Source organism: Patella vulgata, chromosome 2 (genome assembly GCF_932274485.2).
Source record: "Patella vulgata chromosome 2, xgPatVulg1.2, whole genome shotgun sequence".
Lineage (NCBI taxonomy): Eukaryota > Metazoa > Mollusca > Gastropoda > Patellidae > Patella > Patella vulgata.
Window position 1 is genome coordinate 38,047,769 of NC_065880.2, and position 19,673 is coordinate 38,067,441.

At 33.8% G+C, this 19,673-nt stretch overlaps 1 protein-coding gene across 5 annotated transcripts in view; it reads right to left on the reverse strand.

The window, feature by feature from the left end:
- Positions 1-888: 888 nt before the first annotated feature.
- Positions 889-19,673, reverse strand: part of LOC126812329 (cGMP-dependent protein kinase 1) — a 108,241-nt gene continuing 89,456 nt past the window's right edge. For 3 of the 5 annotated variants that reach the window (XM_050538680.2, XM_050538678.2, XM_050538682.2), the window contains exons 11-18: positions 17,454-17,593; positions 13,084-13,173; positions 12,195-12,218; positions 11,133-11,274; positions 9,332-9,495; positions 7,565-7,687; positions 5,078-5,207; positions 889-3,887 (exon numbers count right to left, since the gene is read on the reverse strand). In XM_050538680.2, the coding sequence (XP_050394637.1) occupies positions 3,789-3,887; positions 5,078-5,207; positions 7,565-7,687; positions 9,332-9,495; positions 11,133-11,274; positions 12,195-12,218; positions 13,084-13,173; positions 17,454-17,593 (912 nt within the window). In that variant the 3' untranslated portion in view covers positions 889-3,788. The remainder of the gene's footprint in view (positions 3,888-5,077; positions 5,208-7,564; positions 7,688-9,331; positions 9,496-11,132; positions 11,275-12,194; positions 12,219-13,083; positions 13,174-17,453; positions 17,594-19,673) is intronic. The other 2 variants (XM_050538681.2, XM_050538679.2) reach the window with 1 other exon arrangement.

Genomic DNA, 19,673 nt, shown 5'->3' on the forward strand with positions numbered 1-19,673 from the left:
TAGAAAGGCTTATCAGGGTTCTTTGGAATAAGTAAAGATGCTTTCCTACGAAAAATTTTTTTAGGGTAGTTATTATATAAATTAAAACCAAAAAAAAAAACCATCTAGGGTATCACACACTGGCAGATTTCGTCGACCTATTGTCTGCTTGACAATAACTCTGTCATTAAACGTTGGAACAGGAAGTGGGCCTGAATAATTCAAGAATAAAAATCATATTCGGTAGTAATAATCTATGTGTGTGTACATTAAAACCAGAAACGGGACTGTAAATATCTCGTTTTAAATAGATGTATATAACGGTTAGGCTATATATATTTATTGTGTATTTTTGTATATAAATGTTTCCATTGATGTAACAGATAAGATAAAAAAATCCCACGGTTATATTTTAATTTTGCCACGATCATTATTCGTTTTAGCAAGGCTGAGATTTTGAAGGTTAATATCTGGGTTATTTTTGATGGCTGTAATATTCTGTGATGATATTGGTACCACCTGAGAGAGAGAGAGAGAGAGAGAGAGAGAGATTTCAATGATTCGTGTGCAGTTGGATAAAACAATTTAAAAACACCTGGGGTAGGTAGGCAAGGCAACCCGACAAGCGTGGAATTAAAAACCCGTGTCAAAACCATAATATGGCCTATTGGTATAAATGTAACAAAAATGATAACCAAGGGAAATGCACCATGAATCCCATGACAGGCGAAACTCAGCAAACTAATATTATGGGGATCACGAGGCATTCCAATTAATTGCAACGGTTGCTGCCAATAAACACCCTTATAACCCATTTTTTTTATCAATCTGCTGCATAATGGATTCTATTCAGTTTTCTGGCCACAGTATACAGTAGTTTATTACACTACCAACGGATTCGACCCCAAAATTGATACACCAATATTGTTATATTTTATATTTTTTTATTTCCATCTCCGATTTGTCAGGTAAAAAGAGAACTATACACAACTTATATTAAAATTTATACGTATGTATACCTAGCCTGAAACTGTCTGATAAACACTATAACGTGATATATTGTTAAGGCATATTAAAATTCGATCGTCTCTTAAATACATTAAATGCACCGTAAGCGAACAATTTTATTCACCCCTTAAATTTACAAATAGATGACAAATATTCCACACAAATAAACACATTGAGACGAAACCAAAATTTAAAAAAAAAAATAATAAACCATTTTTTTTAGTTACCTTTACTAAAAATAAATAAAATTGATTAATTCATTATTCATCAATTAATAAAGCATGACCGCAAGCAAGGCGGTTATTATTCTGACAATTATATAACATAAATTAAAATATGCAAATATGTACCTGTATTTACAACACTGAACACATTAATAAAAATATTTCTTTTGATTTGTGAAAATATATTATTATTATTAGTAGTAATATTATTATTATTATATAATAATCAGTCATCCATCTTCAAACAATTAACAATTACATACTACAAGGGTTATATCCAGAGCCTTATCTATATATAAGGCTCTGGTTATATCTATATACATGTATATAGCAGTTGTCACTTATACTTTGTCAGTTATTTATTCATCTTTATAATATTAAGTATTTTAACAGGACAAGTTACAATTCATCAATCTGGTGAAAGAACACTGAGACAATTATAACGTTTTTTGTCAAATAAATTAATATACCCTCAGTAAACCGAGCTGTTCTTTTTTCCCCATTCAGCCTGAGACTTATACACGCATAAGCTTACTGTAAAGCCTCACTTTTTTTAAAAAGGAAAACAGCCAATTAGAATCTTGTAAAGGGTTACACTCACGTATATGCGGGATATAACAGAAGTCAAATCATTCTAGAGGGTACCGTAAAGGCCTCTTCACGTGCCACACATCTTTAAAAACACGAAAAAATATAAATGAACCAAATAATGGAATAATGAGAGAATAATGGTATTGGGTGTAAATATAGCTAAAATACAGCTGTATTAATGTTTGTATAGTGTAATGTAATTTCATAATTATCTTCCTATATATCACGTGTCATTCTGAATTACCATAATCAAGAAATATATCTGTATTTCTCACGGGCATTTCTATCTTAATGTTTGCCTAGAGATACAACTTAACATAGACTGATATGAGAACAATAAAATAGAAAAAAACCCATAAAATATCCGCCTTAAACAGAATAGTGCTGGCCTTCAGCATATATAATGAAAGCCTCCAACTAGTCCCCAATCGTTGTGGGAGTATTTTAATCAAATTTTGAAAATGCCCTTTTTTTTTAGAAATGTCTAAACCTAATTCAATATGTGCACAATCTCATATAATATTGCTGAAAAAATACTGATCATACTCCATGAAAAAGAAAGTTAGGAATAATATTTGCCTGACAGCATTATGTCTCCAATAATGTGCACGGTATTATAAACCATGTAAAAAGAACATGGCCATAGATAACTACTTAGTGAATAATATAAGAATGAAATACGAAACATAAATAGGACCTGGATATATATATATTAAACATTTCTGATATATTTGATCATATATACGTGATTCCCCCCCTTTTTTTTACTAGTCTCGGTCACCCAGAACCTCCTAGTCTTCAACATACGGAGGGTCTGGGAAGGTTGTCAATATTTGACGTAAAGTCCATTGCCCATGCGTAACCGGGAGTTTGGTTTTTAATGTGGTTGATTATCCAGTCTCTTTAGCCAAGTCAAGTAAGAGTTGCGCCCCTTCCCACAATAAATCCCATAATTCTTGCATTAATATAAACATGAATCGTGACGACGAATTAGGATTAATTTTAAAAGCATAGATATGGCCCATGAAGAGGGAAATTTTACAATAAAAAATTAAGAGTGATAGATATTAAACTCGCATGCAATCAAATGGATTTTTTGAAATGACATTCTTAAATTAATTTCATGGGCGTAAACATCTTGTTTTAAGAGGAGTTACCTCCCTTAGACATTGTTTATGATAATGTGAAAGACCGGATTATCTAGCCAATTTTTCTCAAATGTTGACAACCTGTCCAGACTAATATTCGTAGAATATTTTTCTGGATGATAGAGACTATTTTTTTACCAGACCTACGTTCACCTAGGAGTTAACCCCCTTTAATTAAGCAATCTGGACAAAACGGTAATATTCCATACTTAAGGCACGTAAATACTGATTGCGTAGATAGGTTAGTTCAAAAATAATACGCATTCTTTATTAATATCTAAATCAGTCTTAGGTTTCCCGCTTTTATCTTCAATACCATCAAATATACTTATATGCATGAACACAATGACACCTTAACTGTTATTCTGCCCCAACACCAGCAAGAATATCCAAATATCACAACACTTTTTGTTTTATTATTCAATCTGTGGAAAATCTTAATGTCTATCACAGAGTTTTACATACACTTTACGGTTTGTTCACACCAATTTTAAACGAACGGAACCAGTCGTGTACTTGTCATGTTTTCATTTTCGATTGCCGTAAATAACAGATCCACCATTTTAAAATTCATTCTCCAATTCTTTCTCAAACCTTTGATCAGTACGATAGCTGAGGTAATTATCTTCATTTAAAAATATACATATGAAAAGACAATATAAATAAAATTGTTTCTCGTACGGGAGTTTGTCTACATTATTGAAACTAACGTATTTCTTCCCTCCCTGTTTAAATGACTATGGGGTTAAAATTGCACCACATCTTTATAATTTTTTTCAGAATGACTTTAAAAATTCATTAACTATGGTTCACCAAACACATCCGATCTGATATAACTTTAAAAGTCTTTATCCCAACCGGACAAATCATCTGGAGGTGGACCGTCCTCATCTTCAGGATAATCATCAAAGTTCGATGTATCTATTGGCGATTTAATCTGAAACAAACAATAACATCATTGTCTAAACATAGGACTTGGCGCCAATAACACAAAAAACTGATCTTATAGCTATACATACTTGATCATCAATGGGAATAATAATCTTATAGTCAAAAAATACACGACCATGAATACACGACCATTAATGGGAATAATGATCTTATAGTCAAAGGACACACGAACATCAGTGGGAAATGATGATCTTATAGTCAAAGATACACAACCATCAGTAGTAAATGATGATCTTATAGTCAAAAGATTCGCGACAACCGTATTGCTATACACGACCATCACTGAGAATAATGATCTTATATTCAAAAGATACACGACCATCAATGGGAAATGATGATCTCATAGCTACATAGTCAAAAGATACATGCCTATAAGTGGAAAAAAATATGATCCTGAAGTCAACATCATCAATAGGAAATGATGATCATTAGCTACAGAAACACGACCATCAATGTGAAATGCCGATCTTATAACTACAGATACAGGACCAAATATAATTCAATTAGCCCTGGTTTATCGATTTTATACCCGAGGGATGACGCATTCTTTTAGACCTATCGATTACTATAATTGGTGGACCTATTTAGATGGGACAACACTACTGGGAGCCGACACGAGGTCACTAAAACCTTATTATCCTAGACTGCCCAGGAAAGAAATCTTCACTCTAGCTTTGCGCACGTGACCAAAGGAAAACTGTAACCGTATACTAAACCCAGAATAAATAACCAAGAGGTTGCTAGAAAACATTTTAGTTGGAGTGAAAAAACAATTAAAGCAACGGAAATCAAATATGTGGATGTTGTAATGAAATAGATCTGCTAGAATTTCCTTTCACTGTAAAACATTGTAATAAATATTACACATTATGGACCTAATCTGGGATTTTCCGGCTTGGTTGCCCCTATTCAGTGGTGCAGGACAGAGAGTCTGGCAAGGGACAACGTATAGTCGTTCGGATGGGACAAAAAACCGAGTACACATTGGAATGCACGTAAAAGATACATTGGCAGTTGGGATTCGATATAAGAGTAGGCCGTAGCGTCGCTGCACGGGCAAAATTTCACTCATAGCACATTTATGACGTATGCACGTCTTCATTAGCCCAATCGGAGCAGAACAGATAGGACGTTAAACACATTTCATTTCATTTCATAATAAACAATATATCTTACATGTGGTGATATCGGTGGTTTCATTGAACGGTTTCTTAATCCATCCCAGTTAAATCCTTCAAACCATGTATGTTTCTGTATTTCTCTAATACCACCTCTACCATAACCTAATCTCTCCATGGGATTATCCCTGTAAATATATACATGTGTAAATTATTAAATTTAATTGACAGTAACAACCATTTCATTATCCCAGTTCAGAATCGTTTACTTGCACGTACAAAAAATATAGAAGTCCATAATGAAAATCCCCACTATCATTATTAATGTATGCTTTTCCTAATGATAACAGGAAAAAATCAACCTTGTAACTGTTAATTGTAATAACTAAAATAAGGAAATGAGGTAAGGAATCAGATTGTAAGGAATGCAACAACCCTTTGTTGTACTTTTATATCATAAGATAGTTTTACGCGCAACGAACTACGTCCGTTTCCACCCAAGGTAATATCGCAGATAATTTAAATCTTATTTTTTCATTTTTTTATCTTAGCGCATGCGCAGGGGTCTTTCCTTTTGGAGGAAACCGGAGTAAACCCACGAGGTTGAGAAGGCACCCCCTATCTCCACATACGCTCACACCAGGGATCGAAACCACAACCGCAAGCCAGAGGTCACCGGCCAGCTATAAGTCGAAGCGCGACACTCTAGACCACTATATAGGCCACCCAACCCCCTCGTCCGATTGTCGCTTACTAATGCTTTTATAGGTAACTGAAGGGTTTACTGCACATAGCTTAACATATAATAAACCAATTCCTATTGAAATAAAGGTGAAGCCTTACCGCATAATTATATGATATGAAACCCAACTGCTACGCGAAATTTCTCGACTACCGAACTTACTTCAACTGGCCGGTGTCATGGCGGCTTTCACATTATAAGAAACATCGCTTTGAAAATGTAGAACGCATTACCACACAGAAAAATTGTTCGGTAACTATTTTAGTTGTCCAGTCTTCACTATTTGTGATAGAATTACTTATTTCAATACAAACTGTAATGATATGTGTTGACAATTTTGCGTTTGAACCTATTTAAACTTGCGTAAGGAGTCTTAGACTGTATCAATTGTAGCGTTAAACACAGTTTAACCATACATAATTGTAGCTAAAGGGTTTACAAGACACTAAAACGTGACCAACGGCTAATTAATGGAAATCGCTAATATTTAACTGGCTTCTTCCTAACGCAAATCAATCGGATAAATTTAGACAGGGGTGATGACAATTCGTCAATATAAAATTGATTTAATCTTTTCTTTGAAGACTTGAATTTCTTTTGTCGGTTTTTGTTTTAAAAAAGGTGTCAATACAAAATATTCCGTGGTGGTGATATATTTAATCGACGAGTTATACAAATACTAACCTGCGCAGGATAACTGCCAAATAATACAGGATTAACATGGCGCACTAAGTGCTAACCCTAGATTAAGATGTCAAAGTGAACCTAAAGCTGTTACATACGATCAAATTCTTCATTCCCCTAATAGACGTGCAAATCTGCATCAGGTGTTTCAAAAAAAGGTGTGTATAATATACAATACAGTGTGCATTTCACCCATCACAACGTTTTGCTTCGAAGCCGAAAGTTGAGCGACAAGTCGGGTAGATTTGGGGTGAAAAATTAAACACTATAAATACGCCGTACGCAATAGATCCTAAAAACACATACGTCATAGATCCTAAAGACAAGTACGTAAAAGATAAAAACCAAAATACCAATACGTCATACATCCTAAAAATCTATTAAACGAAAATGAAAATTGGGGTAAGTGAACTTCCCAAATGGAAATATATTAAAATAATCAGTAGCCAAATACTGAAATAGTTTTAGATGTTGTAGAAAAAGTCATCCATTTTCAAAATGAACCCTATGTATACAAAGAACAGCATTTGGCATGCTACATTCTTAGACTATACATTCGATTTTTTTTCAATTCAGATAAGATATACATTTAAACATTAACATTATTGCTACAATATGCCGCCTGTTCTCTAAGAAACATTTTAAAATGGCACACGTTTCACATTTCCACTATATCTATTATTGATAATCCAACAAGCCGTATCAAATCTTATTTGTAACAGATAGATGTTTGCCAACTCATAAATTACATGGGTTTAACCTTCTCGAAGTCAGCTAAAGAGACGGGTAAACGATAAGGAATGACATACACTCAACTACTTTATCCGAACCACCACAAAGCAATTAACTATCTTTTATAGAGATATTTTCATACTCTGTTATAAGAAACTTCAATTCTGGCGATCAGTCAACTATATAATTGACGCTACATCTTTGATTTTGTTTGAAGTATCTTGTTAACACTTGCTTTACAATGGATTGTTTCTTAATTTATTTTTGCAGAACATTTTGCGCTGGAAACAAAAGGTAGCTAGCTACTGCAATTCCTGAAGTAGACGACCAAATACGAGTTAGTACGTGAGATACTATTCAATTACTGGCAAAACAAAAGAACCATACCTGCATAGTTTTTTTATTAATATTTGCGCATTTTTGGTGATTTTCCTTGGGAAATCTATTGCATCAATGCCCTTTAATATGAGGTTATAGGTTTTCATTGGATCTGGGCCTGCAAATGGTGGGCTGAAACATAAGACAATGACATTGGTCAAAAACAGGCTTCACACAACATTAACAATAAATATTGAACTTAGCTAAACGAACAAAAAAATAATACAGCAAACAGTTATAAAGGCCAGCCTTTGACGCAATTTAGGAACGTCAACACCAATCATTGCGGCATACTTACAACTTTACCCATTTCCGTTTTACTGATTATTGAAGCCAAATGTTTCAGACGGATTGATTAGTTGGGTGTTTGGTTTTTGCTCAAGAAAGGCAAAGCGGCCTGTAGCGTCTACGTTTGCATGGCTTCATTTTAATTAATAGTTTTAGACATGATTCATTTGAGGAATGACAGTTCCTGATTTACTGGCATTATTGTTTGAACAGTTCAACAATAATTGATTATGTCAACAACAAAAATCCCAAGCAACGTCAATAGACAACTCACAATTGCAAACAATACATTGCTTAAAATATTTTGAATGATAGTGTGCCATTTAATCGAATTTGTAATCAAGAGAAAGGGAATGTTTAAACAGACGTATTTAGCGTTAAACATTTATGGAAATAAAATATGATGGGTCTCATTAATTAATCATTATATTAAATGCTTTCTGTCTGCAGTTTATTATCATTTCGTTACGATAGTAATTAAAACATTAATGTTCGGATAATACGCCATTTGAAATCATTACTATTAACGATATATTAGAAAGAAACATATTACACACTTTTCTAGTGATAATACAACACCTGGGTCTGTGAGTTCAATTTGTCAAATCACTTAGTAATTATCGAAATTAACAACGATCACAGCGTTTTTATGATTTTTTATATCATTTAAAGTGGAAATACGTGTATATAAGTCGGAAAACTTTTGTGGCCACAAATCAGCTTTTAATTATACTAATTGTTGCATATGCATATTAATTTGGAAATTTTAACAGTTTAAGTTCCCGTATTTGTATAATGCACACTGTTTTCTCTTTATAACACCATTTACTGTATATAAACGTTATTTTGGTAGCCATCCCATTTATAATTAGAGTTTTGTTTTCTTTAAAAAAAAGTTGTATTTGAAAAATGTGGAGGTTTGTAAGATTCAACTTTAATATACTATAACTTAACCCCATGCAACGACTGAGTATGGCTGTGTTTTTTTTTAAAAAAACAAACTAAAATTCATAAAAAGAATTGTCACTAGATAAGGGAACATGAAAGAAAAATAGAAAGTCCGTGCATTACCATGTTTTTATCAAGTATAGAATGAATAAAAACAAGGGAATGTACGGACTATTTCTATTTTTCTCGTGTTCTCTTATCTAATGACATTCAATTACTTTTTTGAATTGTCCGATATCCTCTTACAGTCTCATATAACAACTTTTGGTCTTCGAAGGAATTATTAGTGAGCAGAAATTCGCCCATGTATCTGTTATCACTCGTCACTTCGGTCAGTTATATAGAGGATAACTCGTGTTTTCCTTTTGCGTTCGTCACTTCCGATTGTTGAAACCTTCATTACGCATCTATCGTAACAATGATCTCTGTGTTAAAATTTTATTTGGAACGTGTTTAACCAGTTCTATCACATATGTGATAATGACTTGACACCAATATTGTCCACCGGATTAAATTAAATAGTATAGTATGTAAACCCACCTTCCAGTAAGTAATTCAAACATGAGTATACCAAGAGACCAGTAATCAGCTGATATATCATGACCCTTGTTTAAGATAATTTCAGGCGCCACGTATTCAGGAGTACCACAGAATGTCCACGTCTTTTTACCGTGACCAACCTTTTTAGCGAAACCAAAATCAACCTGGAAGATAATCAATAAATAATGTACGCTATACATATTTCTTTGGAATGTCCAACCAGCGGTGGTCAGGCAAGATACGTCCACATTTTACAATAGATGGATAGAGAACAAGCTAAAAAAAAAGTGAATTTTCATACAATCAGAGGCCATAATCCAGAAAGTTATTGTCTGAAATGCGCGAATATCGAAATGAACTGAAATATTTGGGATATAAAGATATATTTTAAGTTTCATCAAAATCGGATAAAAATTGTGACTTCTAGAGGGTTCACAACCTTGGTAATACATACTTTTACACTATTTGGATACAAGGAGCGGTCATTTTGTCATGCAGTTTCGGTCCGATTTTCACGAAATTCGAACTCAACCGTCATTTGGGTGTAAGGGTGATACATTTAAACGTTTTTTAAAATCGGATAAAAAATGTGCCCTCTAGAGTGCCCCACAATCAAGGGACAATGCATGCCAATATCGAAAAGAACCGAAATCCTTTGAAGATAAACCTATATTTCAAGTTTCGTCAAAATCCTTTGGAGATAAACCTATATTTCAAGTTTCGTCAAAATCGGATAAGAATTGTGACCTGTAGAGTTACCACAAAAAATTGTGGACGGGCAGACGGACGTACGGACGTCCAGAGGTTCAGACGGACAGGGGCGACGACAATATACGTCCACATAAAATTGTGGGCGTATAAAAACTTTCGAATTCCGCGAAGTGCTTTTCTACAGAGTTACACATTGTCGTACAGCTCCACTAATTTCCCAAAATTTAAAATAAATATACCCATACTCCATTAAAAGTATTATATTGTTTGGGAAATCATTACATAAACATGCTCCGAACTATAGAAGGTATAATAACAGTTTTGGCCGACTAGCAAATATTGTGCTATGATAATTCGGATTAGAGCAAACTCTATAGAAGTAGTGTCTTTCAGCTCTTAAAAGATAGTCGCATTCCAATATTTTATGTGTTTACAGTGGATTCATTTTAATTATTTTAATAAATGTTTTGTAAAAGATATGAATAAGTGCATGGCCCTTTTCCTGATAAGACGAACTGGATATCAACTAACACCTGTCTGGGAAGAAACATATCATGATAATATTGGCACCAACGATGTATCTAATATCATTGTGTACAGAGATAATACAAGAATGCTCAAACTAAATCTTAAACAAAAGAGTTATCCAAACAACCAAACAAGCCCAAGTTATATGATACAAGCTATCTTGTTTCTTAACTGTTTGCCACGAGTTAAAACAAAGTCTCCAATTTCTAGTTCGTTGTTCTAAAACATTTACATGCTTTGAAATTCATTACAGGTAATATTAACTGATTCTTCAAAGATTGTCGGTGATTCGTAATTATGAATAGGCCAGAATGTACATTTGTTCAAGTTATCCGGAAAAGAGATTTCGTTCCTATATGACGTCTTTTGAAAGTTTTTACAGGTGAAGTTTTATTTTTTTTGAATTGATATAACGATTAGTGAAATTTCAAGTCCAGTACTTTTCACGAATACTCATCTGGCTCTTTTATAAGTGCCAGCTATGCAACTCTAATAAACATGTAATCGAATAATGCTAAGAAGGTCGTGTCACTCTTTAGAGCAGCGTTACAAAAATACTCACAAGTTTGACGTAACCATTAGAATCCAATAGAAGATTTTCTGGTTTGAGATCACGGTAGACAACACCTCGACTGTGGAGGTAGTTGAAGGCTTCTACAACACATGCTGTGTAAAATCTTGTCGTATTATCGTCAAATGAACCTCTGAAAATCAAAATAATGTTTAATGGTGTGCGAAATACTATTTCAAAGGATAAATAAAAAACAAATCTAACTGAATACGAGTGACAGCATAGTAAGACAACTTTACTAAAACACACAGCTGAAATTAAATTCACAAACCAATATTTAAAATTTGCTAAAAATCACGATAGACCAATAACACCTTTTTGTTTTTGGTTCATTTAATCTGATTAAAATACGGGACCTATTTCGTTTCGTTTTATATTGTATAAAAATGTCGTTTTACTGTCTACACTGTGTGGAGGCCATTGAAAGTATAACAAACAAACGAAATATTGTTTAAGCAGATGTATTATAATGAAGGATGTACCAATTTAATGTTTTGATTTGTAAAAGATGGGACTTTTAAAACCCTAAAACACCCGTTCTTTTTCGAATAATGCATTGTTTTGTGCATGCTTTAACTGCTAGTTATCAATATTAAGCCAATCAAAGCTTTCAAACTGCCTTTCATTACTAGATTTAACTTTATATTCCATCCGGGAAAATTAGATTGATCAGAAATAGGCCACATGACCAATTATTCAAAGCGAAGAAACAAAAACCAGGAAAGTAAGGATAAAGAATAATCTGTGTTCATTTTCTTGACAAAAATCAAGAATTTTTGGCAGACATTCAAAGACTAGATTCATCTCTCATTTTGAAACCCCCCCCTACCGAAAATAAGTGGTGGTTAACAAATCCCTTTAAGTCTCACAAACTTCAGTTAATCCCAGTTAGGAAAAGGGAAGTAAGGAAGCTGCAAAACATTAGGACAAAGCAGAAACAAACACACACTAAAATTGACTAATTCACAACAAAATCAGGTAATAATAATTAGAAAGATAAAGGGAAACTTTATATCTCCATGATGCAGTACTTTTTTCACGATGACCACTTACGTTTTCTCGTTTTCATGTACTTTACTGGTCAGAAAAAAACAGACACAGTCATTTAGATAGCAACAAAGAAACATTTATTTTAACAAGACAGAACATAGCGTTGCCAAGCAACGAATACATGCCCACCAGCAACTTTTTGAAGAAAGGAAAGAACAATCTCATCCTTGTATGAGCATATTTCCAAAGTAATGGCAATAACCATTGCCACATACGTGCTACATACAGTTACGGTCCATTTTCACCAGTCTACTAAATTTACTTGCAGATAGTACATCTTCTAGCCGTTTTCAGTAAGTTAAGGCTCTAGCTTACTGACCACGGGGTCCACGGATGATCCAGGTGTTGGCCGAGAAAGTTCCCAGAAATAAATGTGGTATAGTTCATTTCAATCCGAGCCACAGCAACAGAGGAATAATGGGTAGAAATCTAGAAGTGGCTATACAACACACGTAAAGAGGACATGAGCCAGGTTCCTGGATAATGTATGTTTTCGTCTTTGGCCTATCTTCTAAGTCCACACAGAAACCGGACTAATCAGAAATCTCATTTCTCTTTCCATTGTAAGTGTAGCAATGGTTAATGAACTGACAATGCACATAGTCGCTGCTTCATAAATATGCATTATGTTGTTTATAAAAACTGTTATAAAACAAAACAGCTGTGTATCCTTATAAAACACCAAATTTCATTCGTCAGGACGGATGGACAGATTGGCCGACGGACAGTGGCTGACAAGTATATACTCTCACATAAAATATGGAAGTATAATAATGATATATTTTCGTATTTTACTAAAAAAAAAAAAATTTAAGCTATAGAAAGAATTGATAGTCGAGAGGAAGAAATTATTCAGTCATAAACGAGTTAAATATTATATATTAATACTCACTTGTCTCTAAGAACTGTCCATAATTCACCACCTAAACATGATTCCAATAACATATATAAATATTTTCTATCTCGGAAAGTTCTATGTAATCTGCAAAAGAAATAAGAGCAATTGTAAGTAATCTTTTTTAAGGGTATAGATTGAACACAAACGAGTTACCGTGCTGTTTATCTGGGGAGACTTTGACTTTTTGTTAGAACACTTGATTTAGAGCGACTGGCTGCCATCTTTTCGTTTATGGAATTCTTCAACGCAAAATATATGTGACGTGACCAAAGATAAACCCCCCACCTCCACCCATTACCTGCAAAATGCAATTAATTAAGAAGTAAGAGATACAACACTGGAGCGGCGGGGGTAACTTTGGTGAAATCAATATCCTAATACAATTTCTTTAAGATTACCTTATTAGAGAAGAACACCAAAAGTCAAAACAGACTAAAAATAGATCCTGTGAGATTAAGTCATGATTTACATCAGCTTAGAAGCATCACTGGTGTTTTATCTGCGTACATTGTTTCATCTTAAACACCCGCGTCTCTTAATTACAGACTTTCACGTCCTTAAGTGTGCTTTATGGCACAAATATATGGAAAATAATGGATTACGAGAATGTTATAGAAGATTAAGATTTGGCTAAAAACCGTTCACTAATTGATGATTTCTTAATAAATTATGGTTTGTCATAATAGGGTGGATTGGGGAAGTACCAGTATCGTATATCCATCTCATGCTTATTTCAAATATGGACTAAAGAGGGTGATTTAAAGGGATTTTATATCGACTTTCTAAGTTGGAATTGGAAAGTACCATTTCAATATACCATGCTCATATCAAAGAGAGTGATTTAATGTGACGAAGGACGTTTGTTATTGAAAGCAAACCGAGCGATACTTTTAGCTGTTTGATTCTGAAATATTATATTTTTAAAATAACATCGAAAGATCGTCATTTATAAAACACAGAATCCCTTTTATATCGCTTCGTTGAAAAATTATGTGTTTTGCATCTACTTTTGAAAGCTTACACAGTTTTTAAATTGCTGATTTCAAAAGGCCGAGATTATTTGAAATTTGCAGCTGGGCACCAGTACTTTGTTGTGCAGCTTCTTATCAATAAGAAGAACAGAGAAGTTATCAATAGCAACACATATTAATATCTATTTACTTCTTGAAGTTTGAAATTGATACAGTTTACTCAATGAAAATTTATGTAGGTTTATCGAATGTCATCTACTTGTATAGCGGACCTGAAGAGCAATCTTCTTACAAACCTGTGAAGTAACCTGCTTAACGTGATAGATCTGCTATGAATCATGCTATTTAATATCTAATAATATCTATATAAAAGACAAATATAGATACACACCACTAGTGGGTATTTTAAATGAATATGTTTGAAGTCATGATTTTCCCATTAAAAAAACAATCTCATTAATTTGAAGTCATGACAACTCACGGAAGAATTCTTCTAATAGACAATGCGTCGATTAAAAATACTTGGAATATAGTGATTTATTGCCGATCCCATCGTAATTTTTTAAAATAATGATTTATTTATGAGAATAGCAGACTTTCTTTGAATGTAAACTTTCGATGATGTTTTTGTCACCAAAACGGATAAAGCAAGTTGCCACTAATTGTACGGGGGAAATAATTATGATCCATGAAAATGTGTGCCTCCTGAAAACCAAAATGTTTTACGCATAAAGTTGTGCCCCGATTATTGTTATTCTATTCAGTTCAGACATGCACTAGACACCACAGCGATTTTCTTGACGAATGGAGGCAGTCCCTTCATTACAGTTCGCAGTAATTTTACTAATAACGTGTTAGTTTGATATTATTAGCTAGATGAATCAAAAAGACCAATCCGATAGACGGTTACTTCAGTTTGGATCATATCGACAACTATTTTGAAGGTTTCTGATCAGCCTGGGAACAGATACTACTATACTGAACAGCACCCCCCCCCCCCCCTCATATCGTCCTATTTGAATGTATTAGGATTTTGAAGAATGCAAGCCTGAATAATTCATAGTCATTAATCAGTCTTTAACGATATATAATAATTGTTAAATACATGTATATCAATTTAAAAATTGTAACAATTTAAATTTTTATAGATGCAACCCACGAAAACTGTGCCTTGTTTATCTCTCGATGACGTAGCTTACCATAACCAAAAGGGATTTTAGGTGGCCAACCAATTTCATAAATTGATTTTATCATAGTAATCATTTCATAGATATCGACAAACACCGCTTTAAATAACTGTTCCTATTTCTGACATGAATGTGGAATTAAAAAAAGTAATTTAAAAAGTTCTTTGGGATTATTTTATGTGTCTAGCTTTACTCAATACAGGACATAATAACTCATTATTAGCTTCAAGACATACAAATATAATGGGGCGACCTTCATTTTTTTTATATACGAACCGTCCTTTCTTCATGGCAAATAAATGTGATGTTTACAATAGTAAATCAAGGAGGAACGATTTCTTAGTAATCATTTGTCGTGTTCCATAAATATACGCAGTACAAAAATTCCCAGTGCCAAAGGACAGCGGGTACAAATAAATGGGTTGTCTTTGAAAGCCAAATAATCGAAATTTAAATCTAATAAGCTTAATTTAGGATTTTATTGTTTTATTTCCCGATAAACCTATCCAAAAGACCCTTTTCTGTGCCAGAATGTCATGCATCAGCGGAATAGGTCATGCATTTGGGCATGTCAACCGTACACGACACTAATGATTGAAAACTACTTTTGAAATATTTCTATGTTGCTGTACACGTCACTTATGATTGAAAACTACTTTTGAAATATTTCTATGTTGCTGTACTAACTCCCGAATTTAAACTGGGTTGAATTTGGAGTCGTTTAGAGACTAACACGAGATTACTCTTTAAGTACAAGGTTTTACGTACCATGCGATCGGTTAGTATATACCCCTTTGTCAGGCCAACAATTAGTTCAATGAATTCTGTAACCTATTGAAATGTCTACCTTAATGTGGCTGATCGTTTGAAGCGTCTACCTTAATGTGGCTGATCTTTTGCTATATGAGCATCTAGTGTTTATAATATGCCTGGCATGAAATATAGACAGCGATGGATTCTTATATTTTCATATGCCACGAAAAAATGACCGAAGGCTGAACAAATATAATAGAGGGGAAATGAAGCGATATAAAATTATAGAAATAATTCACAGATAAACAATTACTTAATAAGGCGTAAAATAATCTTGATGAATAAAAATAATGATCTTTCCATGCTGTTTTTTTACTTGATTTACCCTGAAAGTATCAATAGTCCATAAACACCGTCATTAAATAAGAACAAGCATCGTTAGGAGAATCTTCAAACTATAACCCACAACGTTTCATCGTTAGTTTTTGTTAACCGATTGGCCTCAGTTCTTTTACGCGTTCAAATGATTGGTACAGAGAAAATTGTCTTAGCATTTACAAAGTCTATACTTTGGATTTCAAAAAATGAAAAGAGAGTGGGGAGGGGGGGGGGGCGACGTGAGTAAAATGTATTAGGCCATGTCAACCGACAAAAATTCGGCTTGCGCAAGCTACAGTATATAACCAGGTTTTAACCATTCCAGCAATATCACTGTCTTGTACCGTGTTCATATAATTGTCAAGTAAAAACCTAAACGCGAAAATAACCCTGCGATTTAAGCTAGAAACATTACGGCGACCTCCATATTCTGTACTTTATGAGCATCGTTCCCGGTAAATCGATTAAAGGAGCCGTGTTCGGTAGCTGTATGAAATTAATTAACTTTTGACTAATTTATACCTACCTGTCATTACGCTAATCCTGCTAGATCTATATTATTCCGTGAAAAATAGTTTTCTTTAATCATCCTATGGTAAGCTTACATATTAATTACAAATTAAGGTAAAAAGAAAGTCGATTACGTACATGTAAGCGAGAGATTAGATTTAGAAAGACGTATTTCATATTGGTCTGTCTTTATATTGGAAATCATATTTCCGTCTTAAAGTACATCCGGAAAGTGGAAGGTAGACATGTTTGTGAATAATGCAATTAACAGATATATACAATAAAACCAATAAGATTAATGTCTTCCTGTAATATCGCTATTATTTCTGATGTTAATCCAAAACATCAAAGAATATAGTATAGTATGTAAGCTTTTCAGTCCTATTTCACCGTTAACAGTTTAGACGGATTCATACAAAGCCTTAGTCTTTACACCTAATTCAGTTCAACCATCCTTACTTCCGGTTCCATGCCGCGTCTGCGTATGAACCTTTGGGAGGATGGACCTTGACGTTAAAATGTAAAGATGAGGATGTCTATCATTATAATAATTTAAATAACTTACCTAACTATAAAGGCACATCTAGCTTCACTCATTATACGTTTTTCATTCATGATATGTTCTTGTTGTCGCGTTTCTACTATATGATGTTTCTTTAATATTTTCAAGGCATAGGCTTTACTGTGATCGTTGTTTATTTGAACCTAAAAACAAGAGAAATTACTTTTCGTTAACATAATTATAGACTGGTTTATAAGGTACACAAATGAAAAAAATAACGATCCTACCCAGGAGTTAAAAAATACAAAATCATATAAACGAATTCTGCGATACAGATCAAGAGCGGCAAACAGTTTTCTCTTTTAATGTTGTGGATATGGAGTACATGACACAATAAGCTTTCAACTGGCGTGGTTTCGATTCCACTATTGTGCGTGGGTCGCCTGTCCAACCGCGTGAGTTTTCTCTGGGTCCTCCGGTTTCCTCCCAATGCTAAAGACCCCTACGGGCAAGTGAATTATTAAAATAAAATAAAATCTCACGGTTCTCACATCACTCTCACTGTTCTCACCCGGTTCCCCCCCCCCACTTCTAAAGACCCCTACGCGCAAGCGAATTATTGAAATAAAATTGAGCCATGTGTTAGTTCCGCAACAGAAATTGTTGAAATTCGACAGGCTATTTCGTTTTACTAATTCAAATAATGCATATAAATTTCATACAGATCGGATAATAACTTTTGTTGTTCGAACGTTCACAAGATTCAACAAAGTAAAACAATGTCCATAACTCTAGAAGTAATTGGGGGTAATTGCTGACATTCAATAGACTTCTTCATTTCACTAATTTAAACGATGCATATGAATTTCATACAGATTGGGGGATAACTTTTGTCGTTCGAGCGTTCACAAGATTCAACAAAGTGAAACAAGGGCCATAACTCTATATGTAATTAACGGAAATTTGCTGAAACTCAATAGGCTTGTTCATTTTACTAATTTAAACGATACATATACATTCCATAGTTAGAGCATTCACAAGGTACAACAAAGTGAAACAAGTGTCATAACTCACGGCGTAATTAACGGAAATTGCTGAAATTCAATAGGTTTCTTCGTTTCAATAATTTAAATGATGCATATCAATTTCAAACAGATCGGATAATAACTGTTGTCATTAGAGCGTTCGCAAGATTCAACAAAGTGAAACAATGGCCATGACTCAAGTAGTCTGTAGAGTGTTCACAAGAAATTGTGGACGACGGATGGACGGACCGACGGATCGACAGAGGGACGGATGGACAGGGGCGACGGCAATATACGACCACATTTCCACGTGGGCGTATAAAAATAGATAATAAAAAATAAATATATTGAAAATGTCAGTGAAATTAGTTTATTCTGAGCGAAGTTATGAATGGTTAAAGTTTTGACAAAAAAATAACCTAAATTGTGTCAAACCATTCCCGATTGATAGTTCATATTATCGCGTTTCAAGTATCATTGCCACGATAATAAACGAAGTGTCAATTTTCAGTCTTTAAATCGGCCGTCACCTTACATGTTGTCATATAAGCGTTTAATCCAATCAATATCTAAGCCATCGTGTGGCCCTGAGAGTTGATTATGTCTAAATAATAATATATATACCATTTGATGTCAAAATGCCTCTTTAACATTCAATATAACATAATCATTAAATAATTATCTACACGTAATAAGACACACCTTTAGAAATTGAAACCAAAATTATGCCTATTCATTGGCAATGTTTATAAATTGTATGTTTCAAGCGAATAATGGTTAGATATCATCGAATATGTCCAACGTTATACCTATTATTCTTATATATACACACTCCCAGCATCAGATAAATCTTATTTCTTATTGCCACCAAATATTCTTCTATACCGAAGTCAGATACTAAACAGCTTGATTTAGCAGGAGATGCGAGTACTCTCAGGTGTGTTGTATATTGGTTCAGTGGGTCGAATGTTTATGTAAGATTTTATTCACAGCGTCAATATAAATATTGATATGTTAATTTGAATTATCATCTAAAAGGTATATCATATACATATTTATCTAAAATAATAAACACTCTAAAACGCCAAACTGACATTTCTGACAAGCCAACGGTAAGCTCATAGGTGATGTTTCCCACCTCATTTTCATACTAAAGAACTAAGAATTTTTCATACTAAAGAACTAAGACTTATTAATTAAATTTATCTTCGTGTAAAGCATCGATCAATCAAATTGATTATCTTTACTTAGCCTAAGC